This window comes from Chiloscyllium punctatum, chromosome 8 (assembly GCF_047496795.1).
Source record: "Chiloscyllium punctatum isolate Juve2018m chromosome 8, sChiPun1.3, whole genome shotgun sequence".
Lineage (NCBI taxonomy): Eukaryota > Metazoa > Chordata > Chondrichthyes > Orectolobiformes > Hemiscylliidae > Chiloscyllium > Chiloscyllium punctatum.
In genome coordinates, this window is record NC_092746.1 from 133,244,976 (window position 1) to 133,272,398 (window position 27,423).

The 27,423-nt window shown below is 50.0% G+C and overlaps 2 protein-coding genes across 5 annotated transcripts in view; one reads left to right on the top strand and one right to left on the bottom strand.

Annotated features, from left to right (window-relative positions):
- Positions 1-27,423, bottom strand: part of LOC140480940 (mitogen-activated protein kinase 15-like) — a 437,971-nt gene that overhangs the window by 49,449 nt on the left and 361,099 nt on the right. The window lies entirely within an intron of this gene.
- The window catches only part of LOC140480939 (mitogen-activated protein kinase 15-like), a gene marked incomplete at its 5' end in the record, with an annotated part of 46,484 nt that continues 26,029 nt past the window's right edge, over positions 6,969-27,423 (top strand). Inside the window, 8 exons of the mRNA XM_072576549.1 lie at positions 6,969-7,088; positions 7,230-7,259; positions 7,865-7,955; positions 11,825-11,955; positions 15,375-15,538; positions 20,596-20,735; positions 21,099-21,156; positions 21,243-21,380. Coding sequence (XP_072432650.1) covers positions 6,969-7,088; positions 7,230-7,259; positions 7,865-7,955; positions 11,825-11,955; positions 15,375-15,538; positions 20,596-20,735; positions 21,099-21,156; positions 21,243-21,380 — 872 coding nt within the window. The remainder of the gene's footprint in view (positions 7,089-7,229; positions 7,260-7,864; positions 7,956-11,824; positions 11,956-15,374; positions 15,539-20,595; positions 20,736-21,098; positions 21,157-21,242; positions 21,381-27,423) is intronic.

Genomic DNA, 27,423 nt, shown 5'->3' on the forward strand with positions numbered 1-27,423 from the left:
GAGGGGGATGGGGGAGAGTGGGAGGGGGGGGGGAGAGAGGAGAGGGGGATGGGGAGAGGGGAGGGGGGGAGAGAGGAGAGGGGGATGGGGGAGAGGGGAGGGGGGGGAGAGAGGAGAGGGGATGGGGGAGAGGGGAGGGGGGGGAGAGAGGAGAGGGGGATGGGGAGAGGGGAGGGGGGAGAGAGGTGAGGGGGATGGGGGAGAGGGGAGGGGGGGGAGAGGGGAGGAGAGGGGATGGGGGAGAGGGGGGATGGGGGATGGGGGAGAGGGGGATGGGGGAGAGGGGAGGGGGAGAGGGGGATGGGGGAGAGGGGGGGAGGGGGGAGAGGGGATGGGGAGGGGGGAGAGGGGAGGGGGGGGAAAGGGGGAGGGGGGGAGAGGGGAGGGGGGGGGAAAGGGGGAGGGGGGAGAGGGAGGGGGGGGGAAAGGGGGAGGGGGGAGAGGGGAGGGGGGGGGAGGGGGAGAGGGGAGGGGGGGGGAAGGGGGAGGGGGAGAGGGGAGGGGGGGGGAAAGGGGGAGGGGAGAGGGGAGGGGGGGGGGAGGGGGGAGAGGGGAGGGGGGGGAAGGGGGAGGGGGGAGAGGGGAGGGGGGGGGAGAGGGGGAGGGGGGGGGAAGGGGGAGGGGGGAAGGGGGAGGGGGGGAGGGGGGAGGGGGGGGAGGGGAGGGGGGAGGGAGGGGTGGAGGGGATGGGGGAGGGGAGGAGGGGGGAAAGGGGATGGGGAGGGAGGGAGGGGGGGGAGAGGGGATGGGGGAGAGGGGAGGGGGGGGAGAGGGAGGGGGGGAAGGGGGAGAGGGGAGGGGGGGAGAGGGGAGGGGGGGAGAGGGGAGGGGGATGGTGGAGAGGGGGAGTGGGGGATGGGGGAGAGGGGAGGGGGCGGGAGAGGGGAGGGGGGGAGAGGGGAGGGGGGGGAGAGCGGGATGGTGGAGAGGGGGGAGTGGGGATGGGGGTGAGGGGAGGGCGGGGAGAGGGAGGGGGGGGAGAGGGGGATGGGGGAGAGGGGAGGGGGGGGAGAGGGGAGGGGGGGTGAGGGGAGGGGGGGGATGGGGGAGGGGGGGATAGGGGGGGGGATGGTGGAGAGGGGGATGGGGGAGAGGGGGAGGGGGGGAGAGGGGAGGGGGGGGGATGGGAGAGGGGGGGGGGATGGTGGAGAGGGGGATGGTGGAGAGGGGGATGGTGGAGAGGGGGATGGAGGAGAGGGGGATGGGGGAGAGGGGGATGGGGGAGAGGGGGGAGAGGGGGATGGGGGAGAGGGGGATGGGGGAGAGGGGAGGGGGGAGAGGGGGATGGGGGAGAGGGGAGGGGGGAGAGGGGGATGGGGGAGAGGGGAGGGGGGAGAGGGGATGGAGGAGAGGGGGAGGGGAGGAGAGGGGGAGGGGGGGGAGGGTGGAGAGGGGGATGGAGGAGAGGGGATGGGGGGGAGGGGGGAGAGGGGGATGGTGGAGAGGGGGATGGAGGAGAGGGGGATGGGGGGGAGAGGGGGATGGAGGAAGAGGGGGGATGGGGGGGAGGGGGGAGAGGGGGATGGGATGGGGGGGAGGGGGGGGAGAGGGGGGAGGGGGAGAAGAGGAGAGGGGGAAGGGGGAGGGGCGGGGGCGGATAGGGGGGGAGTGGCGGGGTGGGGGAAATGGGAGGGTGGGGGGGGGAATAGGGGGGGAGGGGCAGTGGGAGGGATGGGGGGGAGGGCGGGGGGGAATAGCGGGGAGGGGCGGAGGGGAAATAGGGGGGAGGGGCGGGGGATAGGTGGGAAGGGGGCGGGGGAATGGGGGGAGGGGTGGGGGGGAGATGCGGGGGTTGGGATGGGGCGGGATAGTGGGAGGGGGCGGGGTGGATAGTGGGGGATGGGATGGGAGGGGTGGGGTGGATGGGGGGACCTGGGGTGAGGGGTGGAGTGGGGTGAGGGGTGTAGTGGGGAGAGGGTGGGGTGAGGGGGGAGTGGGGAGAGGGTGGGAATGGGGAGAGGGTGGGATGGGGGGGGAATGGGGAGAGGGTGGGATGGGGGGGGGAGTGGGGAGAGGGTGGGATGAGGGGGGGGAGTGGGGAGAGGGTGGGATGAGGGGGGGGGGAGTGGGGAGAGGGTGGGATGAGGGGGGGGAGTGGGGAGAGGGTGGGATGAGGGGGGCGGAGTGGGGAGAGGGTGGATGAGGGGGGCGGAGTGGGAGAGGGTGGGATGAGGGGGCGGAGTGGGAGAGGGTGGGATGAGGGGGGGGAGTGGGGAGAGGGTGGGAAGAGGGGGCGGAGTGGGAGAGGGTGGGATGAGGGGGGGGGGAGTGGGAGAGGGTGGGATGAGGGGGGCGGAGTGGGGAGAGGGTGGGATGAGGGGGGAGTGGGGAGAGGGTGGGATGAGGGGTGGAGTGGGGAGAGGGTGGGAGGAGTGTGATGAGGGGGGAGTGGGGAGAGGGTGTGATGAGGGGGGAGTGGGGAGAGGGTGGATGAGGGGGGACGTGGGAGAGGGTGGGATGAGGGGGAGTGGGGAGAGGGTGGGATGAGGGGTGGAGTGGGGAGAGGGTGGGATGAGGGGTGGAGTGGGGAGAGGGTGGATGAGGGGTGGAGTGGGGAGAGGGTGGGATGAGGGGTGGAGTGGGGAGAGGGTGGGGGTGAGGGGGGAGTGGGGAGAGGGTGGGGGAGTGGGGAGAGGTGGGGGAGTGGGGAGAGGGTGGGGGAGTGGGGAGAGGGTGGGGGAGTGGGGAGAGGGGGGGGAGTGGGGAGAGGGTGGGGGAGTGGGGAGAGGGTGGGGGAGTGGGGAGAGGGTGGGGGAGTGGGGAGAGGGTGGGGGAGTGGGAGAGGGGGGGAGAGGGTGGGGAGAGGGGCGGAGTGGGGGGAGTGGGGAGAGGGGGGGAGTGGGGAGAGGGTGGGGGGTGGGGGAGTGGGGAGAGGGGGGAGAGGGTGGGGGAGTGGGGTGAGGGGGAGAGGGTGGGGGAGGGGGGGAGAGGGTGGGGGAGTGGGATGAGGGGGAGAGGGTGGGGGAGTGGGATGAGGGGGGAGGAGGGTGGGGGAGTGGGATGAGGGGGGGAGAGGGTGGGGGAGGGGGAGAGGGTGGGAGAGGGTGGGGAGGGGGAGAGGGTGGGGGAGGGGGGAGAGGTGGGGAGTGGGTGAGGGGGAGGGTGGGGGTGAGGGGGGAGAGGGTGGGGAGTGGGGTGAGGGGGGAGAGGGTGGGGGAGTGGGGAGAGGGTGGGGGAGTGGGGTGAGGGGGGAGAGGTGGGGAGTGGGTGAGGGGGGAGAGGGTGGGGGAGTGGGGTGAGGGGGGAGAGGGTGGGGGAGGGGGGAGAGGGTGGGGGAGTGGGGAGAGGGTGGGGGAGTGGGGTGAGGGGAGAGGGTGGGGGAGTGGGGAGAGGGTGGGGGAGTGGGGTGAGGGGAGAGGGTGGGGAGTGGGGAGAGGGTGGGGGAGTGGGGTGAGGGGGGAGAGGGTGGGGGAGTGGGGTGAGGGGGGAGAGGGTGGGGGAGTGGGGTGAGGGGGGATTTGGGAGAGCGAGGGGGAGGGGGGAGAGGGTGGGGTGAGGGTCAGGAGAGGGGGGATGGGCGAGTGGGGGGGAGTCGGGAGAGGGGGATGGGCGAGTTATGGGTGTGTGGGGAGAGGGTGGGATGAGGGGGAGGGGCGAGTGGGGGGGAGAGGGGAGGGGTGAATGAGGGGTGGGTAGTGAGGGGGGGAGGGGCGAGTGAGGGGTGGGTAGTGAGGGAGGAGGGGGAGTGAGGAGGAGAGAGAGGGATTGGGGCAGAGGGGGAGAGAGGCAATGGGGGTGTGGGGGAGAGAGTGACGGGGAGGGGTGCGGGGTGGTGGGGGAGTGAGGGGACGGGGCGGTGGTCTTTGTTGGGGGAGAAGAGGGGGAGAGAGGGACCCGGTGGTGGTGGTGGTGGTGGTGGTGGGGGGGGGGGGGGAGAGAAGGAGATGGAGTAACACTGGAAGTTGGGGGATCGGGGGGGGGGGTGCAGGGTAAAGGGTGTTGGTGAGGAGGATGGGGTGAGGGTTGGGGATTGCAAGAGAGGGGGCTATGGAACCTTCCTGACCAAAGTTGATGATTGACACACCACTCTGCTTATAGAATGACAGAATCATACAGTTCAGGAGCCCTTCGCCCCATTGAGTCTGTCCTGTCAAAAATATATTTCAACCTGTAATAATCCTGCTTTCAAGCGCTTGGCCTGTTATGATGCTTCAAGTGTTCATTGGAGCACTTTTTAAAGGTTTCCTACATCACATTTCCTACATCCCAGGCAGTCCATTCCTGACTCTCGCTCCCTCTGGGTGAGAAAACATTTCCTCAAAATCTCTCTGAACCTAATGGGTGGCCCAGTGGTTAGCACTGCTGCCTCACAGCGCTAGAGACCCGGGTTCAATTCCCGCCTCAGGCGACTGACTGTGTGGAGTTTGCACATTCTCCCTGTGTCTGCGTGGGTTTCCTCCGGGTGCTCCGGTTTCCTCCCACAGTCCAAAAATGTGCAGGTTAGGTGAATTGGCCATGCTAAATTGCCCATAGTGTTAGGTAAGGGGTAGATGTAGGGGACTGGGTGGGATGCACTTCGGCGGGGTGGTGTGGACTTGTTGGGCCGAAGGGCCTGTTTCCACACTGTAAGTAATCTAATCTAATCTAATCTCTCCTGCCATACCCTTTACAATTATGCCTATTTGTTATTAATGCTCAACTCGGGGCAACTGCTCTTTCCTATTCATCTTGTCCATGTCCTTCAGTCTCATACACCTCAGTTAGATAATCTTCTATGCCCCAAAGAAAACAGACCAAGCTTATCCAGCCTCTTTTCATTGCTGAAATACTCCATCCAAGGCAACTACCTGGTCAATCTCCTGTGCAATCACATCTTTCCTCTAGTGTGTTGACTAGAACTGTACACAGGGAGAAAGTGAGCACTGCAGATGCTGGAGATCAGAGTCATGATGCTGGAAAAACACAGCTGATCAGGCAGCATCTGAGGAGCAGGACTGCACACAGTCTTCTAGCCATGGTCGAAACAGTCACATACAGCTCCAACATTACCTCCAACATTATAATCCATGCCACCACTGATAGAGGCAAGTGACCTGAACTACTTAACTACCTTATTAATCTGTCCTGCCACCTTCAGGGGTATATGGAACAGATGCTGGAGACCAGAATTGAAAAGTGTGGTGCTGGAAAAGTGCAGCAGGTCAGGCAGCATCCGAGGAGCAGGAGAATCGACGTTTCGGGCATAAGCCCTTCTTCAGGAAATCTGAAGAATCTTATTCCCGAAACGTCGATTCTCCTGCTCCTCGGATGCTGCCTGACCTGCTGCACTTTTCCAGCACCACACTTTTCAACTATAACTCATCCAGCCTAAGCTTCCAAAACCTCCTCACTTCTTATATCAGTCTGCTCAAAAACTTCACAGACCATCTTCTCAAATTCTTTACTTACATCCTCCTTGTCCCAAGCAAAGACAGATGGGTCCAGGTTATTCTCGTTCCCAGGTTATTCTCTTCCTATGGATATACTTGTGGAACATCTTGAGATTCTCCGTAATCTTGTCCACCAGTGTTTCCTCATGCCTTCTCTTTGCTCTTCTATTTGCTTTCTTGGGCTCGTTGCACCCACATTTCCTCCTCAAGATAAAAGTTGGATCTGTACTCTTCCCCAGTACTTTTTTGAACACCTGTCACTATTCTGTAGATTTACCCCTTAAGTAGCTGTTCCCAACTTATATTTGCCAGATTCTGCCTTATTTTAATAAACTCTGTCTTCCCCCCAATCCAAAACACTTTTGTTTATTGTTGAGGTTCTGTTCGCCGAGCTGGGAATTTGTGTTGCAGACGTTTCGTCCCCTGTCTAGGTGACATCCTCAGTGCTTGGGAGCCTCCTGTGAAGCGCTTCTGTGATCTTTCCTCCGGCATTTATAGTGGTTTGAATCTGCCGCTTCTGGTTGTCAGTTCCGGCTGTCCGCTGCAGTGGCCGGTATATTGGGTCCAGGTCGATGTGTTTATTGATAGAATCTATGGATGAGTGCCATGCCTCTAGGAATTCCCTGTTTGGCTTGTCCTATAATAGGAGTGTTGTCCCAGTTGAGTTCATGTTGCTTGTCATCTGCATGTGTGGCTACTAAGGATAGCTGGTCGTGTCGTTTCGTGGCTAGTTGGTGTTCATGGATACGGATCGTTAGCTGTCTTCCTGTTTGTCCGATGTAGTGTTTTGTGCAGTCCTTGCATGGGATTTTGTACACTACATTGGTTTTGCTCATGTTGGGTATCGGGTCCTTCGTCCTGGTGAGTTGTTGTCTGAGAGTGGCTGTTGGTTTGTGTGCTGTTATGAGTCCTAGTGGTCGCAGTAGTCTGGCTGTCAGTTCAGAAATGCTCTAGAAATGCTTCGGAAAAGAGGAAGAAGAACACCTCTACAATGTATTCGCCAAAAACGGATACCTGCGCAATTTCATCAACAGATGCCTAAGGGAAAGACAACGGAATGAGGACATGCCGCAACCCAAAGGACTAGCCACATTACCATAGATCAAGAGCATCCACAGATTCAATCAACAAGCACATTGACCTGGACCCAATATACCAGCCACTGCAGCAGACAGCTGGAACTGACAACCGGAAGCGTTAGAGACAAACCACTGTAAATGCCAGAGGAAACATCACAGAATCCAAAACGCAGGAGGCTCCCAAGCACTGAGGATGTCACCTAGACAGGGGACGAAACATCTGCAACACAAATTCCCAGCTCGGCGAACAGAACCACAACAACGAGCACCCGAGCTACAAATCTTCTCACAAACTGAGCTTTTTTTTTATTGCAGACCATCTTTCCCCTTTTCCATAATTAATGTAAAATGTACAGTATTGTGGTCTCTATCACTAAAATTATACTCTGTAGTTTTACCCAATAACTGCTTTGCCCAGCTGTGCCTCATCTGATGAGCAGTTGATTGAGGGTGTGGAGGGGGTAGAAAGGACCAGTGAGAATGAAGAATGCAATTGTCAGCTTCTTTAAATCCTGTCTGACACAACTTTGAACCTTTCCAGGCTTATGGAATAGTATGGAAAGCGATTGATCGGCAGACCGGAGAGGTGGTGGCAGTCAAGAAAATATTTGATGCGTTCAGAAATCAAACAGATGCGCAGGTATTTCAGGGGAGCATGGGTTCAGGGTGGTAGTTACATTGCACAGTGTGATCCCAGTATTGTTTGTGCTCTTCATTTCTACGTACCTGCTGGTATTCAAACTGGAACCAGGTTCCCATTCTTATTTCTCTTATTTTTCAGAGGACATTTCGAGAAATATTATTCCTTCAGGTGAGTTCAGTGTTGTTACTGCCTTTACTGTCCATTCGAATGTACAGAGGGAATGGCCAGGGATTGGGGGGAGGACTGGCAGGGGAGACCAGGGAGGGAGGAGAAAGAAGACCGGGACAATCCTCCAGGAAATGTCAGGGTCAAAGAAAGCCGCCTTCCCCTCTTACTGTAACCCCATTTCATTGTAATACATATCCCCCCCCCCCCGTAACCTCCTTTCCACCTTCACTGTAATGTCCCGTCACTACAGGCTACTCTCACTCCCTCACTATTACCCCAGTTCTCCGTATGCTCCCCCGTTCACTGATCCCTCAATGACTCTCTTCCCTTTTTCCTTTAGTCATTTCTCTCTGGAATTGCAGACCTGAGCCAGGCTATAGCTGCTATAGCTATCGGACATTGGATCCTGCTCCATCACTTGGCGTCGTCTTTAGCTACTCCTGATTTCCTTGTAGATTTGTGCTGGCCCCTGGGGGCATATGGACTTCTCCTGCACCTTGGATATGAGTCTGTATACAGTGGCCATGCCAACTATTGCCCACGCTATACGATCCTCACTGAGTTGCTGTTAGCTATTTGCATTAAACTCTCTTTATATCTGCTAGGAATTTGGAAACCATCCTAATATTATCAAACTGCTCAACGTGATTCGAGCAGCAAATGACAAAGACATCTACCTGGTCTTCGAATATATGGGTAAGGTACAGTGCCAGATGCACTGGAAACAATCAAACTGGGGCCAGGATCAAACACTGAGAAAGGATGGGAATGAGGCCAGGATATTTAACTGTTTATGGAATGGCATCCAGTGTGGTACAGGAAAGGATGGAGTGTATAAATGGAAAAAGGGTAGTAAATAGGAGCAGCGAGGGAATAATAGGAAAAAGGCAAAATTAATGTCTACTGTTATTTGTAGTATTAATAAATTAGTTAATGGAACAAATAGAGGTTATTGGGCGTGACTTTATAGCCATTACAGAGAGACATGATTCCAAGGAGATCAAAGCTGGAAACTTAAGTATTCAGGGTATGTGACCTTTGAAGGGTAGAATGATGGAGTGGGATTGTTGATGTGGAATGAAATAAGTATGATAGCAGGACGTGGTTTTGGGTCAGATGTCGAACCCATGTGGGTGGAGGTAAGAAATATAAAACAAAACAAAACACTGGTGAGAGTAGGCCCCCTTTCAACATCTATACTGAAGGATGGAGAATAAATCAGAATCCAACGAGGGCATGTGAAAAGGCAGGAGATTAATCTTGGGTGACTTTAATCTTCATGTAGATTGCACTTATCAGAGGTAACTATGAGAATGAATTCATGGTGTATTCAGAATGTTTTCCTCGAAGAATATGTTGTAGATCCAATCATGGATCAGGCTCTTTTGGATCTGGTAATGTTTGATGAGGCATGTTTAATCATTGATTCTCTGGGAAACAGTGACCATAACTTGACATTCAGTTTGAGAGTGTGAAACCTGGGTCAAAAACAACTGTGCTAAACATAAGGAAACAGAATTGGTTGAACTGGACTAGGAAAGAAGTTTACCAGAAAGTATTTTTGATGAACAGTAGTAGATGTTGAAGAAAATAATTCTTGATTTAGAACAAGAGGAAGGAGTCGCACAAGGGGATAAATCAATCATATTTAACCTGGGAAATGAAGGATAGTGTCAAATTGAAAAAGACTCAAAGTAACAAAGATTGTTGGTAAGTGAGAATTTTGAAGAAACTTTAGAAACTAACAAAAAAATGACCAAACAAAAAGGGATAAAATGAACTTTCAGGTTAAATTAACACATATAGGTAAAATTACCATGGTGCCAGAGGACTGTATAGCTGCTCTGTTGTCAGAGATGAACAGTAGTCAATTTAACCTGAAGGCCATCATGCCTCAGGTGAGGGTCAAGGTTGAAAGTAAAGAACAGTACAGCACAGGAATAGGCCCTTCAGCCCACCAATCCTGTGCCGATGCATGATGCCTTCCTAAACTAAAAGAAGTTTGCTTCTATGCAGTCTATATCCATCTTTTCCTCCATAGTCATGTATCTGACAAGATGCCTCTTAAATGTTGCTATTGTATCTGCTTCTACCACCACCTCCTCTGACAGCACCTTATAGGCACTAAACACCCTCTGTAGAAAACTTGCCTTGTTTTAACATATTATCTTTTAACCTCTGTCCCATAGTAATCTGACATTTCTACCCCGGGGAAAAGGTTATCCATTTTATTCATGCCTTTCATAATTTTGTTAATTTTTTGTCAGGTTGCCCCTCAGCCTCTGATGTTCAAGTGGAAACAAACCAGATTTTTCCAATCTCTCTTCATGGTTAATACCCTAAAGCCAGGCAACATCCTTGTGAACCTTTTCTATACTCTGTCTAAAGGCACCAGATCCTTCTGGTAGTGTGACAACACTCTTAATTCCAGATTTTTAAAAATTGGATTCAAATTCTACCATCTGATGTGGCAGGGGGCTGAGTACCCCGAACACAGCCTGGGTTCTCTGGATTAACAACCCATTGATAATACTAATGGCCATCGTCTGCCTGGTTGGTCAATTGATCAAGATCCCTTTATAATCTTAGTTAACCTTCTTTACCAACAATTGGTGTCATCTGCAAACATAATCATGCCTCTTAAATTCTCATCTAAACTGTTAATATAAATGACAAACAACAATGGACCCAGCTCTGATCCCCTGTGGAGCACTGCTGGTCACAGGTCTCCAGTCTGAAAAACAACCCCCTACTGCCACCTTCTGTCACCTACTGTCAAGCCAATTTTGTATCCAATTGGTAAGCTCCCTTGTGAACTAATTCTACTAATCAGTCGACCACACGGAACCTTGTCAAAGGCTTGACTAAAGTCCATGTAGACAACAGCCATCACTCTCGGATATAGCACTTGAGGTTAGAGTTCAAAGGAAAGATCAAAATCAAGATGATGGAATTAGATGATCAGCCATGATCATAACGCACAGCAGAGCAGGCCCGAAGGACTGAATGGCTTACTTCTGTTGCTATTTTCCACATCTATGAAACAGAACAGATTCTCAGAGGACGTGTAATGAGAGGATGGGTAGGTGGAGCTGAGGACACAGAAAGATCAGCCATGGTCTTATTGAATGGTAGAGCAGGCTCGAGGGGCCAGATGGTCTACTCCTGCTCCGAGTTCTTAGGGTCTTATGACTTGACAGGGAGACATTCCAAAAGGGAGCTGGGTATATATTTGAAAATGATGGACTGAGAGGGCTATGAGGACAGGGCTGGAGAATGAGACTAGCTGGGTCGCTCTTTCAGGATCTGGTACAGACAAGATTGGTTGAATGACTGCCTCCTGTCCTGTAAGATCCTATGATAGTTGGTTATTTCCCCTGGAGGGAGAGTCTGGGATCAGAGGGCATGTCTTCAGACTAAGGAGCTGCACATTTAAGAGTGAGATGAGAAATTTGATCTGTCACAGAATAATGAAACTTTGAAATTCTTTACCATAGGGGACTTGCAAGGCTGTATTTTTAAGATATTTTTTATCATTAAGGGACTCGAGGGTTATGTTGTGTGAGACGCTGATGTCCTCAGGGTCGAGATACTGTTTGAAAGGGTGACAACCCAGGGGGTCGGGGTGCTGTGTGAATGGGTGATGACCCTGGGGGTCGGGGCGCTGTGTGACGGGGCGATGACCCTGGGGGTCGGGGCGCTGTGTGACGGGGCGATGACCCTGGGGGTCGGGGCGCTGTGTGACGGGGCGATGACCCTGGGGGTCGGGGCGCTGTGTGACGGGGCGATGACCCTGGGGGTCGGGGCGCTGTGTGACGGGGCGATGACCCTGGGGGTCGGGGCGCTGTGTGACGGGGCGATGACCCTGAGGATCGGGGTGCTGTGTGACGGGGTGATGACCTGGGGCTCGGGGTGCTGTGTGACGGGATATTGACCCTGGGGGTTGAGGTGCTGTGTGACGGGGTGATGACCCTGGGGGTCGGGGTGCTGTGTGAATGGGTGATGAACCTGGGAGTCGGGGTGCTGACCCTGTGTGTCAGGGTGCTGACCCTGTGTGTCGGGGTGCTGTGTGACGGGGTGAATACCTGGGGCTCGGGGTGCTGTGTGACGGGGTATTGACCCTGGGGATCGGGGTGCTGACCCTGGGGCTCGGGTGCTGTGTGACGGGGTGAATACCTGGGGCTCGGGGTGCTGTGTGACGGGGTATTGACCCTGGGGATCGGGGTGCTGACCCTGGGGCTCGGGGTGCTGTGTGACGGGGTATTGACCCTGGGGATCGGGGTGCTGTGTGACGGGGTGTATACCTGGGGCTCGGGGTGCTGTGTGACGGGATATTGACCCTGGGGGTTGAGGTGCTGTGTGACGGGGTGATGACCCTGGGGATCGGGGTGCTGTGTGACGGGGTATTGACCCTGGGGATCGGGGTGCTGACCCTGGGGCTCGGGGTGCTGTGTGACGGGGTGAATACCTGGGGCTCGGGGTGCTGTGTGACAGGGTGATGACCCTGGGGATCGGGGTGCTGTGTGATAGGGTGGTAGCTCTTTCTGTCTTGCTGTGTATTGCAGAGACTGACTTGCACGCTGTGATAAAGAAGGGAAATCTGTTGAAGGATATTCACATTCGCTACATCCTATACCAGCTATTGAAAGCCACCAAGTTTATCCATTCCGGAAATGTTATCCATCGAGATCAGAAGGTAGGACTATGGAGCTGCCAACAGAAACAACTCTGAAGGTGGTGCAGGAGCAGAGACATCTGAGTGTGCATGAAGGATGGCAGAGAGAGTAGTTAATAAAGCATACAGTAACTTGGGCTTCATTAACTGGGAGAAAGTGAGGACTGCAGATGCTGGAGATGAGAGCTGAAAAATGTGATGCTGGAAAAGTGCAGCAGGTCAGGCAGCATCCAAGGAGCAGGAGAATCGGTGTTTCAGGCATAAGCCCAAAGAAGGGCTTATGTCGAAACGTCGATTTTCCTGCTCCTTGGATGCTGCCTGACCTGTGCTTTTCCAGCAACAAATTTTTCAGCTTCATTAACTGGGGCAATAAGGACAAGAGTAACGTTATACTAAACCTGTATAAGGCAATAATTCAGCCTCAACTGAAATATCTGGTATGGTTCTGAGTGGTGTTAGGTGGTCTCGTGTCTGAGTCACTAAAGGTTGGTATGCAGCTACAGCAAGGGATTGAGATGGTTAATGGGATGCTGTCCTTTGTCACAAGGAATTGAATGTAAAAGTAAGGATGTTCTGCTTCAGTTATACAGGGCATTGGCAAGGCCACATCGTTGATACCGTGTGCAGTTTTGGTCTCCTTATTTAAGGAAAGGTGGAAATGTATTCGAGGTGATTGTTAGATGGAGATGTCCTAGATCAGTATCTGGAAGAGAAGGATTGTCTTATGAGAAACAGATCAGAGATGATCGAATGGTGGAGCAGATTTGATGGGCCAAACGGCCTAATAGAACATGGAACAATACAGCGCAGAACGTGCCCTTCGGCCCTCAATGTTGCACCGACCTGTGAACTATTCTCAGCTCATCTCCCTACACTATCCCATCATCATCCATGTGCTTATCTAAGGATTGTTTAAATCTCCCTAATGTGGCTGAGTTAACTACATTAGCAGGCAGGGCATTCCACACCCTCACCACTCTCTGAGTAACGAACCTGCCTCTGACATCTGTCTTAAATCTATCACCCCTCAATCTGTAGTTATGCCCCCTCGTACACGCTGATGTCATCATCCTATGAAAAAGACTGTCACTGTCTACCCTATCTAATCCTCTGATCATCTTGTATGTCTCTATCAAATCCCCTCTTAACCTTCTTCTTTCCAATGATAAATAACCCAAGTCTCTCAGCCTTTCCTCATAAGACCTTCCCTCCAGACCAGGCAACATCCTGGTAAATCTCCTCTGCACCTTTTTCAATGCTTCCACATCCTTCCTAAAATATGGAGACCAGAACTGTACACAATATTCCAAGTGTAACTTGCTTCTATAGCTTCTGGGAGAAAGTGAGGACAGCAGATGCTGGAGATCAGAGCTTAAAAATGTGTTGCTGGAAAAGTGCAGCAGGTCAGACAGCATCCAAGGAGCAGGAGAATCGACGTTTCAGGCATAAGCCCTTCTTCAGGAATGAGGAGGGTGTGCCAAGTAGGCTAAGATAAAAGATGGGGAGGGGCGTTGGGAATACAATAGGTGAGGACCAGTGGGGTTCTGTCCTGGTGGCGATTGGAAGGGCGGAGGAGCGGGAAGTGGAGGAGATGCGGTGGAGAGCATCGTCGACTACGTCTGAGGGGAAATTGCGGTCTTTGAAGAAGGAGGCCATCTGACTGACTCCCACAGCTACCTAGACTACACCACCTCCCACCCTGCCCCCTGTAAAAACGCCATCCCATATTCCCAATTCCTTCACCTTCGCCGCATCTGCTCCCAGGAGGACCAATTCCAATACCGAACAACCCAGATGGCCTCCTTCTTCAAAGACCGCAATTTCCCCTGAGACGTGGTTGACGATGCTCTCCACCACATCTCCTCCACTTCCTGCTCCTCCGCCCTTGAGCCCCGCCCCTCCAACCGCCACCAGGACAGAACCCCACTGGCCCTCACCTACCACCCACCAACCTCCAGATACATCAGATCATCCTTCGTCATTTCCGCCACCTCCAAACAGACCCCACCACCAGGGATATATTTCCCTCCCCTCCCCTATCAGCGTTCTGGAAAGACGACTCCCTCCATGACTCCCTCATCAGGTCCACACCCCCCACCAACCCAACCTCCACTCCCGGCACCTTCCCCTGCAACCGCAAGAAATGCAAAACTTGCGCCCACACCTCCCCCCTCACTTCCCTCCAAGGCCCCAAGGGATCCTTCTATATCTGTCAGAAATTCACCTGCACCTCCACACACATCATCTATTACATCCGCTGCACCCGATGTGGCCTCCTCTATATTGGGGAGACAGGCCGCCTACTTGTGGAACGTTTCAGAGAACACCTCTGGGACACCCGGACAAACCAACCCAACCACCCCGTAGCTCAACACTTCAACTCCCCCTCCCACTCCACCAAGGACATGCAGGTCCTTGGACTCCTCCATCGCCAGACCGTGGCAACACGACGCCTGGAGGAAGAGCACCTCATCTTCCGCCTAGGAACCCTCCAACCACAAGGGATGAACTCAGATTTCTCCAGTTTCCTCATTTCCCCTCCCCCCACCTTGTCTCAGTCAAATCCCTCGAACTCAGTACCGCCTTCTTGACCTGCAATCTTCTTCCTGACCTCTCCGCCCCCACCCCCTCTCCGGCCTATCACCCTCACCTTAACCTCCTTCCACCTATCGTAATCCCAATGCCCCTCCCCCAAGCCCCTCCTCCCTACCTTTTATCTTAGCCTGCTTGGCACACCGTCCTCATTCCTGAAGAAGGGCTTATGCACAAACCGTCGATTCTCCTGCTCCTTGGATGCTGCCTGACCTGCTGCTCTATATCTTCTGGAAAGACTGGGCTTGTATCTCTTGGAGTTTAGAGTAGGGGGTGACCTGATTGAAGTGTAAGATCCTGAATGGTCTTGACAACATTCATGGGATGTTTCCTGTTTGGGTCCGTCCTGAACGAGGGGACTCTGTTTTACAATTAGGGCTCGTCCTTTCAGGATAAAGGTGCGGGGAGTTTTTTTCCTGTGGGTTGAGAGGCTTTGTAACTCTGTCTCAAAAGGCGGTTTCATGAAATATTTTTAAGGCAGAGGCGAATAGACTTTTTGATGGGCAGGGTGTTCAGGGTTGTTGGGGTGGATAGGGAAGTGGAATTGAAAATGCAAACGATTAAACACGGTGAAAGGTAGAACAGGCTTGAGGGGCTGCATAATCTACCTCTGCTCCTAACTGATATGTTTGTGTAATTAAATTAATTTTCCACACACAAGAGTACAGACCGTGTGCTTTCTCATGTGCAGTGGCAGGGTATTCAGGCTGACATTGTATATTTTCATATTCACAGGCAGCTCGTTGATGCTGACATTGTATATTTTCAGGGTCTGGGATAAATTAATGCTTGGGTCTTACTGAAATGTTCTCGAACTCTCTGACTTCAGCTGTGTGCTCACTCTCCAGCCTTCCAACATCCTCCTAGATGCAGACTGCTTTGTGAAACTCTGTGACTTTGGTCTGGCTCGCTGCATTAATCAGATCCAAGAGGAGCAGGGGAATGCAGCATTAACGGAGTATGTGGCTACTCGCTGGTATCGAGCACCAGAAATCCTCCTTGCGTCTCCCAGGTAAGAAGGTGCAGAAATCTTGGTGTTTAATTGGTGGATTAGTGAAATGAGAATGAATTAGACTGGGTGCAGGAGCTCTGTGGTCTTCTGCCCCTAAGTTTAGAACATAGAAAATTACAGCACAGAACAGGCCCTTTAGCTCACGATGTTGTGCCAAGATTTAGTCCTAATGTAAAATAAAATAACTTAACCTACGCACCCCTCAACTTACTGCTCTCCATGTGCATATCCAGCAGTCACTTAAATGTCCCTAATGACTCTGCAGTATCTACTATTATTTAGTATCTGCTATTGTTAAGTGCTATCTACTATAATTTAGCTGGTTAAAACTAATAATTAGTTTGAACATTTATATTCAGCTGTTTTTAAATGTTGCCTTCAAGCAACTTTAAAGAGAGTTAAAACGATCAAATGCTAATGGCAGCTCAGCTGAAATTTAGATGTACAGCTGTCATCTAGTTGCATGAACCTGCAAGGTTTTCCAGATGATATAAGTCACATCCTGTATTAAGAACTTTAAATACGCTGTAAACTGAGAGGACAGGCAGCAGCAGCAACACAAAGCTAGCAGCAGCTGACCGCTCCACAGCTGATTGCTTGACTGGACTCTTGGTAAGTAATGGAATTTTTATTTTGCTTATTTGCTAAGAAAGGCTACGTTCATATCCATGATTGAATCTTCATATACAACATACCATTCTGCTTTTGATTAATTATTCTAAATAAAAGTCACGACTTTTAATTAATGTCAAAGTCTAGTTTTTGGAGAATAAGTAAAGTGTGCTTTAAACAAAGGCTCGAGAACTCACCTGCTGAGGTTCCAGGAGGTAGAACCCACTCCCATACAGTTAACTCTTCGGAAACACTTCTTAGCTCGTGTCTGGGATAAGTAACCTCCTTTGAGCAGCGTATCTAGTTTACTACTGGTAGAAGGAAGTATTGTCATTGCTGATTCTAGCAGTATATTAAATCCCACTATAAGTAATTTTAAAGACCAAAGGAATAAAGAGGCCTTATGCATCTCAGTGACCTAACTACTAGGACGAAGGGGAAAAAATCTTCTAACCATCACAGGTTATGTACTTAACAACATAATAACAAATAAAAGAAAAATACTGCAGAAATGAATCAGGAGTAGGCCATTCAGCCCCTTGAGCCTGGTCCGTCTTTCAATAAAATCAAGGCTTCTCTGATTGGTTCCTCAAACTCACGTTGCTGCCTACCCTGATATCCTTTCACCTCCTTATTTAACAAGAATCTCTCCACCTTGGCCTTCAAAATATTTAATGACTCTGTTTCCACCACTTTTTATTTTTTGCAGAGAGTTACAAAGACTCATGACCTTCTGAGAGAAACATTTTTACCTCATCTGTTTTAAACGGATGAACCCTGAGTTTTAAACAGTGACCCTTAGTTTTAGATTCTCCCACAGGAGGAAGCATCCTTTCCCCATCCACCCGGTTAAGAGCCCCCAGGACTGCTTAATTATGGCACCCCTTAATCTTCTAAACTTCAGCAGGTCCCAGTCTGTTCAACCTTTTCTCATAAGACAACCCCTGATTCCAGGGATTAGTCTGATAAACCTCCCCTGAACTGCCCCACACTCATTTACATCCTTATTGAAGGTGACCAGTACTGTACACAGTGCTCCAGATGTGGTCCCCCCAGAGCCCTGGTAAAGTGTAACCTCCCTCCTTTTGTATTCAATTCTCCTGGCAATAAATGAAAACATTCTATTTCCTGTTTACTTGCTGTACCTATATACATACCTTTTTCAATTTGTACACAACGACCCCCAGATCCCGCTGCAGCTCAGAGCTATACAATCTCCCGCCATTTAGATAATCTTTGCCCCTTCACTTAACCTATCAATTTTTATCATAGGCTCTTTCTGTCCTTTTTGTTAACTTACTTTTCCACCTATCTTTGTGTCATCAGCAAATTTAGTAACTGTACCTCTGTCCTTTCATTGAAGTCATTTATATAAATAAATGTGGAAATCTGAAATTAAAGCAAAAAGTGCTAGAAATATTCAGCAAATCAGGCAGCATCGTCAGAGAAATAGTCGATGTTTCAGAGTGATGTTCCAATGAACGCTCACTGGTTTTGAACTTCAGTTGTTTTTGAGGGTCACTCAACCCAAAATGTTAATTCTGATTTCTCTCTACAGATGCTGCCAGACTTGTTGAGCTTTTCCAGCAATTTCTGTTTTTGTTTCTGATTTACACCATCTGCAGTTCTTTTGGTTTCTATTTAGCTGCTTCTCTCTCCACTGTATTTTGTACTGTTAGATATCTGGTGGTCAGTTCTAAAAAGTACCAATGACTTGGATGAAGGGACAGAGGTATAGTTGCTAAATTTGCTGATGAAGTAAGTTAACGAAAAGGACAAAAGAAGCCTACAATAAATATTTAATGAGGGTTGACAGTCAGATTTTGGACAGGAAGCTTTGGAGAAGTTTGCCTGCTTTTTAGAATAATGTCATGGATCAGTTCAGGCCATTGTAGAGGCCACTGCACCCGATGTGGTCTCCTCTACATTGGGGATACAGGCCGCCTACTTGCAGAACGTTTCAGAGAACACCTCTGGGACACCTGCACCAACCAACCCAACCGTCCTGTGGCTGAACACTTTAACTCCCCCTCCCACATTGCCATCCCCTCTCTGGCCTATCACCCTCACCCTCACCTCCTTCTATCTATCATATTCCCAGCGCCCCTTCCCCAAATTCCCTCCCCCCTACCTTTTATTTAACTCCCCTGGCAGACCAGCTTCATTCCTGAAGAAGGGCTTATGTCTGAAACGTTGATTCTCCTGCTCCTCGGATGCTGCCTGGTCTGCTGTGTTTTCCCATCACCACATTTTCAACTCTGGTCTCCAGCATCTACAGTCCTCACTTTCACCTGTTTGTAACCACTGCATCCACATGAAGAGTCCAAGAAAGGTTGTAGTTGACGACCACTCTCAGGAGCTTGACACTCCCCATTCGTTCCACCTCTGTGCTGTTAATGTGTAGGGGGGCATGAGTAACATCCCACCAAAAGTCAATTACGAGTCCCTTGGTTTTGCTGGCATTGAGAGCTAGGTTGTTCTCAGTGCACCATTTTTCCAGGTCTTCCACCTCCTGTCTGTTTGTATCACCATCTGAGATTCGACCGATTATGGTGGGTGTCATCAGCAAACTTATAAATGACATTAGTCTGGTATTTGGCGACACAGTTATGGATACGCATTGAGTACAGTAGGAGGCTGAGTACGCACCCCTGGGGGGCTCCAGTGAGGATTAAATATTATCCCCAATTTTCACTGATTGTGGCCTGTGGGTCAGGAAACTGAGGATCCAGTTGCAGAGAGTGGGGCTTAGTCTGAGATCACTAAGTTTAGGAATCAGTCTCGAGGGGATAATAGTATTGAAGGCTGAACTGTAGTCAATGAGTAGGATTCTTACATAGCTGTTCTTGGTGTCAAGATGTTTCAGGAAGGAATGAAGGACAAGTGATATGGTATCTGACGTGGATCATTTGGTCCAATAGGCAACACATTAATAGGCTGAACTATTAATCCAGGGACACAAGTGTTCTGGGTCCAAATCCCGCCATGACAAATGGTGAAGTTTGTATTCAATAAAAATCTGGAATTAAGAGTTTAATAATGACCATGGAATCATTGTCGATTGTTGGAAACACCCATCTGGTTTGCTAATGTCCTTTAGGGAAAGAAACTGCCATCCTTACCTGGTCTGGGCTCCATGTGACTCCGAGACCCACAGCAATGTGTTTGACTCTTCACTATCCTCTGGGTAATTAGGGATGGGCAATAAATGCTGGTCTAGCCAGAGATGCCTTCATCCTGTGAATTAATAAAAACATTAGTTTTTCTCAGAAGTTGTGAATCTTTGGAAATCTCTACCACAGCAGGATGTGGCAGCTCAGGCTATGTCTTTGTTCAAGGTAGAGATTGAGAAATCTTAGTTACCGAATAGTTTGGGTAGATATTTTTTTAATCGACCTGTTCAGAAATGGTATTATGTACCTGTGGAGCAGGTGGGCCTGAACCTGGCTCCCGGCTCTGAGCTAGGCCACACGAGGTCAATCAGCCATGTTTCTGTTAAATGGGCGAGTAGGGTCAATGGACTGAATTGTATGTTTCTTATCTCAGTCCAAAATGATTTGCCCCATATCCGGAGACTGAGACCTGTTTTCCGAGATCACTTTCCCCATTCCTCCCCTCATCTCAGTATCTGGTCTAGTCCTGTTGAGTTTTATATGTTACAGTGAGATTCCCCCCTCATTTTTCTGAACTCAAGTGAACACAGGCCCAGTTGGCCCAATCTCTCTTCAAATCAAAAGTTGGTAGGTGGCTGGGTCTGACTGTGGGGTTTGGTCATTACCCATCTGCAAGTATCCAGTCAGCAAACACTGCTCCTCACTGACCTAATAAAGGCAGTGGGGAGAGACCGGCTGCAGCTGGGATCATGCACGTGTGTCTGAGGTAGTTACAGCCATCACTGACTGCCCCATAGAGGAGCTCCCATCCAGAGCAGCAGCCTGGCAGGCATTGCCAATTACAAACTCCTGTTAATTTAAGGAGGCTTCCTTTGGCCCATCAGTCAGGGTAATGTCAGGAAGCGTTTCCTTACATAAAGGAGTAGAAACCTGGAATTTCTTCCTTCAGAAAGCTGCTGCTGATGTTGGGTTTTGATTGAAAATTCCAACTGTGATTGCTGTGTTTTACTTAGATATTGACGTGGCTAGATAAAGGAGAGTTGTACAAATACTGTTATCTGTTTGAATGGTAGAATAGGCGAAGTGGCTTTATTTTCAGTTGGTTCTTGGGATGTGGCTGTCACTGCCAAAAGCCAGCATTTATTGTCCACCTGTAACTGGCCTTCAAAAGGTGGTGATGAGCCATGAGCTTGGGCCATTATTGTTCTTATGTGGCCATTTCAGAGAGTTGTTTAGGATTAATCACTGAGTGGAGAGTGATGCACTGACTGCTGCTTGATAATAGTTTGTATATCACATTCGTCAAGTTAAATGTGTGTGTTTTTAATGCAGATACACTAAAGGCGTGGACATGTGGAGTATTGGCTGTATTCTAGGAGAGATGCTGCTTGGGAAACCACTTTTTCCAGGAACTTCCTCAATAAATCAAATTGAGAGAATCATGAGTGTAATTCCAGCTCCTTCCAAGGAAGGTACCCTTCACCGTTTAACAAACCTAATGTCGTATTGCATTGTAGTACAATGGGCTGATGGACCCGGAACTATATTGTCCATTGCCTCCCGTTCCCCAAGGTGTGAATAATTGAAATATTCACATGTCATCTCCGACCTGAGGGATTGTAACCGTAGCCAGGCGGTCTGCCAGGCTCAGGGAGCAGAGGGATCCTATCACATGATTGTGAGTGATTCTCCTGACTCTGGTCTGCCATGGAGTTGGGAGAACATTGGCGAGATGCGGTCTCAGTGTGGATGGAACAACCACATCTTGCTCTGTCCCATTAATAACTTCACAGATAGTGGTTCCATAAGTAACTACTGCTTCTCTCTCGTCACAGACATCCTGTCCATTAACTCCGATTATGGGGCCTCGGTTGTTCAGAAGGTGTTGAGCAGGTGGGTGAGTTATTTATGTACACTATTACAGTGAAACATATTACTTAGTTACAAGATCAGTTCAGAGACTTTATCTTTGCCCACAGGCCCAGGTTTTCACTCGATCAGCTCCTGCCCAGCACCACACCAACAGACGCTCTGGACCTGCTGAATAAGCTGCTGGTATTCAACCCAGATCGTCGGCTGACTGCTGAGGAGAGCCTCTCCCACCCCTATGTCAACAGGTATTAGCAAGGAGCTACTAGGGAAACTGGGAGAGGGACTGAGATTCCCGACATGGGGAATAAACTGGGAGAGGGACTGAGATTCCCAACATGGGGAATAAACAGGGAGGAACTGAGATTCCCAACATGGGGAATAAACTGGGAGGAACTGAGATTCCCAACATGGGGAATAAACTGGGAGAGGGACTGAGATTCCCGACATGGGGAATAAACTGGGAGAGGGACTGAGATTCCCGACATGGGGAATAAACTGGGAGAGGGACTGAGATTCCCAACATGGGGAATAAACTGGGAGAGGGACTGAGATTCCCGACATGGGGAATAAACAGGGAGGAACTGAGATTCCCAACATGGGGAATAAACTGGGAGAGGGACTGAGATTCCCGACATGGGGAATAAACTGGGAGAGGGACTGAGATTCCCGACATGGGGAATAAACAGGGAGGAACTGAGATTCCCGACATGGGGAATAAACTGGGAGAGGGACTGAGATTCCCGACATGGGGAATAAACTGGGAGAGGGACTGAGATTCCCAACATGGGAAATAAACAGGGAGGGACTGAGATTCCCGACATGGGGAATAAACTGAGAGAGGGACTGAGATTCCCCAGTATGGTGATTACACTGAGATTTCCTCACACAAAATAAAAACCTTAAGATGCAGGAGCAGAGGAACATCATTTAGCCTATGTTAAATTCACCACTACCTGAGAAAACAAATTCCTTCTCTTACCTCTGCCTTAAATGTGCAACAGTTTGGTCTGAGATTATGCCCTATGATCCTCAACACTCGATCAATGGGATAAACCTTTCCATGTCCATCCAATTATTTCCCCTGAGAATATTGTATGTTTCAAAAAGCTCTCTTCTCATTCTCTAAATTCTAATACATACAATCCAACATTCTCAAGGGGGAGGTGAGAGTTTAACAATAGTTCCATCAGACTATGATGTGGAGCTGCCAGTGTTGGACTGGGGTGGACAAAGTTAAAAATCACACCACACCAGGTTATAGTCTACCTGATGAAGGGGCGTCGCTCCGAAAACTAGTGCTTCCAATTAAACCTGTTGGACTAAACCTGGTTTTGTGGGAATTTTAATTTGCTAAACCAGTAATTGTAAGATTCAGGTAATGGTCTGACAACCTGGATTTGAATTCCATCACAGCAGAATTTTTAAAACTATTATTTCTTGATTTTTAATGATGACTATGAAACAATTATTGTTTTTTGTTAAAACCCAGCTGGTACAGTAATACCCTTTAGCGAAGGGAATCGCTGTCTACCCGGGCAGGCCAACGTATGAGTCCAGAGCTACAACAATGTGGTTGACTCTCAACTGTCCACTGAAATGGTCTAGCTACAATTCAGTTGTATCAATTGGTAGAAAGGAGATAAGGAATCAAACTGCATGTACCACTTGGCAACAGAAACAACAACCTCAAACCCAGCCCTGTCACAGACTCCTAGAATCCCTACAGTGTGAAAGCAGGACATTCGGCCCATTGAGTCTACACTGACTCTCCAAAGAGCATCCCAACCAGATCCACTCCCTTACCCTGTCCCTGTATCTCTGTATTTCCCATGGCTAATCTAGTTAACCTGGACTGTGGGACAAAATCAGAGCATCTGGAGGAAACCCACGCAGACACGGGGAGAATGTGCAATCTCCAACAGACAGTCACCTGAGGCTGGAATCGAACCTGGGTCCCTGGTGCTGTGAGGCAGCAGTGCTAACCACTGAGTCACCATACCAGGACCCTGCAAAGTCCTCCTTACTAACAGTGGGGACTAGTGCCAAAATTGAGAGAACTGTCTCGCAGACTAGATTGTTAAAGTGCACAAATGGCCTTGAGTAGAGTGTTGTGCTCTTCCTGTTGGATAAGGGAGATTGGGGGAAGTTTCAATGTTACTGATGATTATGTCTGCAGGAAGTGTGTTTAGCTACAAATCTTACCAGATTGTATGGATTGGGTGGAGTGGCAATTAGAGGCAATGAGGAACTTACAGGAGCTAGGGGGTGTGATGGATGGCAGTTATAGAAAGGGAGAAAAACTGCAGATAGTCAGGTAGGTGGGTTACCACCAACAAAGGTAGGAGAGGGAGGCAGGTAGTGCAGGAATCTCAAACAAGTATGCTGTTTTAGAAAACGTAGGGGGTGATGGACTCTCAGGGGAATGTAGCACAAACAGCCAAATTTCTGGTACTGAGACTGGCTCTAATGTAATGTGGGGTACATCTGGTTCCAAGCGCTTGATTGTGAGAGGGGACTCTCTAGTCAGAGACACACATAGATGTTCCTGCAGCTGACGGTCAGAAACCAGAATGATGTGTTGCCTCCCTGGTGCCAACATCAAGGATATCTTGGATCGCGTGCAGGATATTCTCAAAGGGGAGTGGGACCAGCAGGAGGTCATAGTACACTTTGGATCTAGCAACACAGGAGGGGAAAAGGATGAGATTCTGAAGGGAGAATATAGGATGTTAGGCAGGAATTTAAAAAGGAGGTCCTCAAGGGTAGTAATATCTGGATTACTCCCAGTGCTATGAGCGAGTGAGGGTAGGAATAGGATGATAGAGTAGGTGAATGCATGGCTGAGAAGCTGCTGCAGGGGAAAAGGATTCACATTTTTGATCATTGGAATCCCTTCTGAGGTAGAGTGACCTGTATAAGAAGGATGGGTTACATCTGAATTGGAAGGGGACCATTATAGTGGCAGGGAGATTTGCTAGTGTTGCTCTGGAGGATTTAAACTAGTAAGGTGGGGGTGTGGGACCCAGGGGATAGTGAGGAAAGAGGTCAGTCTGAGACTGGTACAGTTGAAGGCATTCAACAAGGTTCCTCATGGTAGACTGGTTAGTAAAGTTAGATCTCATGGATTACAGGGAGAACTAGTTATTTGGATACAGAACTGGCTCGAAGGTAGAAGACAGAGGGTGGTAGTGGAGGGTTGCCTTTCAGACTGGAGGCCTGTGATGAGTGGTGTGCTAGGTCCACTACTCTTCGTCATTTATATAAATGATTGGGATGTGAACATAGGAGGGATAGTTAGTAAGTTTGCACATGTCACCAAAATTGGAGGGGTAGTGGACAGTGAAGAAGGTCACCTCTGAGTACAATGGGATCTTGAACCTGGGGACACCTTGGAGTGCAGGTTCATAGTTCCCTGAACTGGAGTCACAGGTAGATAGGATAGTGAAGAAGGCGTTTGGTATGCTTTCCTTTATTGGCCAGAGCATTGAGTATAGGAATGGGGAGGTTATGTTGCGGCTGTGCAGGACATTGGTTAGGCCACTTTTGGAATATTGTGTGCGGTTCTGGTCTCCTTGCTATAAGAAGGATGTTGTGAAACTTGAAAGGGTTCAGAAAAGATTTACAAACATGTTGCCAGGTTTGATGGTTTGTGCTATAGGGAGAGGCTGGGGCTAGAAAGGGTAAACAGGCAAGGTCTTTCCCCTGGGGTGGGGAGAGTCCAGAACTAGAGGGCATAGGTTCAAGGTCAGAGGGGAAAGATTTAAAAGGGCCACTTTTTCACACAAAACTTGTGCGTATTTGAAATGAGCTGCCAGAGGAAGTGCTGGAGGCTGGTACGAATACAACATTGAAAAGACATCTGGATGGGTATCTGAATAGGAAGGCTTTGGAGGGATCCGGGCCAAATGCTGACTAGTTTAATTTAGAATATCTGGTCGGGCATGGATGAGTTTGACCGAAGGTTCTGTTTCCATGCTATCTCTATGATTAGTCAAGAAACAGACTAACATAGTAATACTGACAGAGTCATACCTTAATGATGATGTCGCAGCCACTATCATCACTAACCCAGTAGAGGGTATGGTATGGTGGTATAGTCCGAATGGGGCTGCCCCAAGCGTCAATAACCTTGACCCTGGACCCAATAAAGTCTCTGGTTAAATAAGGACAAGGAAAATGCCAGCTGATTACCACATACCATTGTCCCCAGCTGGTGAATTGGTGCTCCTCCATGTTGAACAACAATTCGAGGAAACCGAGGTTCGCAAGATCACACATTGTACTCTGGATGGGGGATTTCACTGTCCACATCCAGCGGTATTACTGATGGAGCTGGTTGGATCCTGAAGGACATAGCTGCTAGACTAGGTCTGCGGCAGGTGGTGAGGGAACCAACAGGTGGGAAAAACATACCTGACCTCATCCTTACCAGTCTGCTGGCTGCAGGTGCATCTGTCCATGACAGTATTAATAAGAATGGCCATTGCACAGTTGTTGTGGAGACAAACCCCTGCATTCACATTGGGAATACCCTCCTATCATGTTGTATGGTACCATCACTATGCTAAATGGGACAGGCTGCAAACAAATTTGGCAACTGAACACTGGGTATGCAAGGGGTGTTGTGGGCCATCAACAGCAGCAGAATGATACTCCAGCACAATCTAACCTCATGACCTGGCATGTTCCCTATTCAACCATTACCATTAAACCATAACCTGGTTCAATGGGTAGTGCAGGAGGGTATGCCAGAACCAGAACCAGCACCACGCATGCCTAAAAATGAGGTGTCAACCTGGTGAAGTTACCAAACAGGACTAGTTGCATGTCAAACAGCATCAGCAGCAAGAGATACATTTAAGCGATCCCTCAGCCAACAGATCAGGTCTAAGTTCTGCAGCCCTGTCACATCCAATTGTTTCTGCTGTTGGACAATTAAACAACTCAGTGGAGGAGGAGGCTCCACACACTTCCCCACTCTCCATTATGGGGAAGCCGAGGATGTCAATGCAGAAGAGGAGGCTGAAGCATTCGCAGCAATCTTCAGCCAGAAGTGCTGAGTGGATGATCTCTCTCAGCCTCCTGCAGTGGTCTCCAGCATTGCAGGTACCAATATTCAGCCAATTTGATTCACTCCACATGATATGAAGAGGTTAGAAGCACTCAATACTGAGATACTATGGGCCCTGACAACATTCTGACAATGGTATTGAAGACTTCTGCTCAAGTGCTTGCTGCCTCCCCTGGCCAAGCTAGTAAAGTAACACAGCAGACATCAATCTGACAATATGTAAATTACCCAGGTATCTCGTGTACCCAAAAAGCAGGGTAAATACAACCAGCCAATTATCACCCCATCATTCTACTATCAATTAGCAATAACCTGCTCAGTGACACCCAATTCGGGTTCCGCCAGGGCCACTCAGCTCCTGATCTCATTACAGCCCTGGTTCAAACATGGACAAAAGAGCTGAATTCCAGTGGGGAGGAGGGGAGAGGGACAGCCCTTCATATCAAGGCTGCATTTGACAGAGTCTAGCAAAACTGGAATCAATTGATATCAGGGGACAAACTCTCTGCTGGCCGGATTCCATATCTGGCACAGGAAAGGTGGCAGCTTTGCCAAAGGGTCAGTTAGACTCAACGTCAGCTCTTTTCTCTTCTTACAGATGCTGCCAGACCTGCTGAGATTTTCCAGCATTTTCTCTTTTGGTTTCAGATTCCAGCATCCGCAGTAATTTGCTTTTATAGAGATGGTTGTGATTGTTGGAGATGAGTTGACTGACCTCCAGGGCATCTCTACAGAAGTTCCTCAGGATGGTGTCCTCGGTCTAGCCATTTTCAGCTGTTTCATCCATGATTTTCCCTCAATATAAGATCAGAAGGTCAAAAGGGATATTCACTAATGGTTACACAACGTTCAGAAGCAGTTCATGCTCCAACTGCAGCACAAATTGGAAAATATCCAGGTTTTAGCTGACCAGTGGCAAGTAACATTCGTGCTACAAAAATGCCAGACAATGGTGGTTACCCATAAGAGACAATCTTAACGATGGCTCCTTGACATTAGAATTACTGAGCAGGTCAGAGGCTCGGAATCCTGCAGCAAGTAACTCACCTGACTCTCCAAAGTCTATCCATCATCTACTAGGCATAAGTATGATGGTATATTCTCCACTTGCCAGGATGGGGGCAGCTCCAACAACACTCAAGAAGCTTGACACCATCCAGGACAAAGCAGCCGCTTGATTGGCACCAAACCAAGCCAAACATGGGAACACCACAATC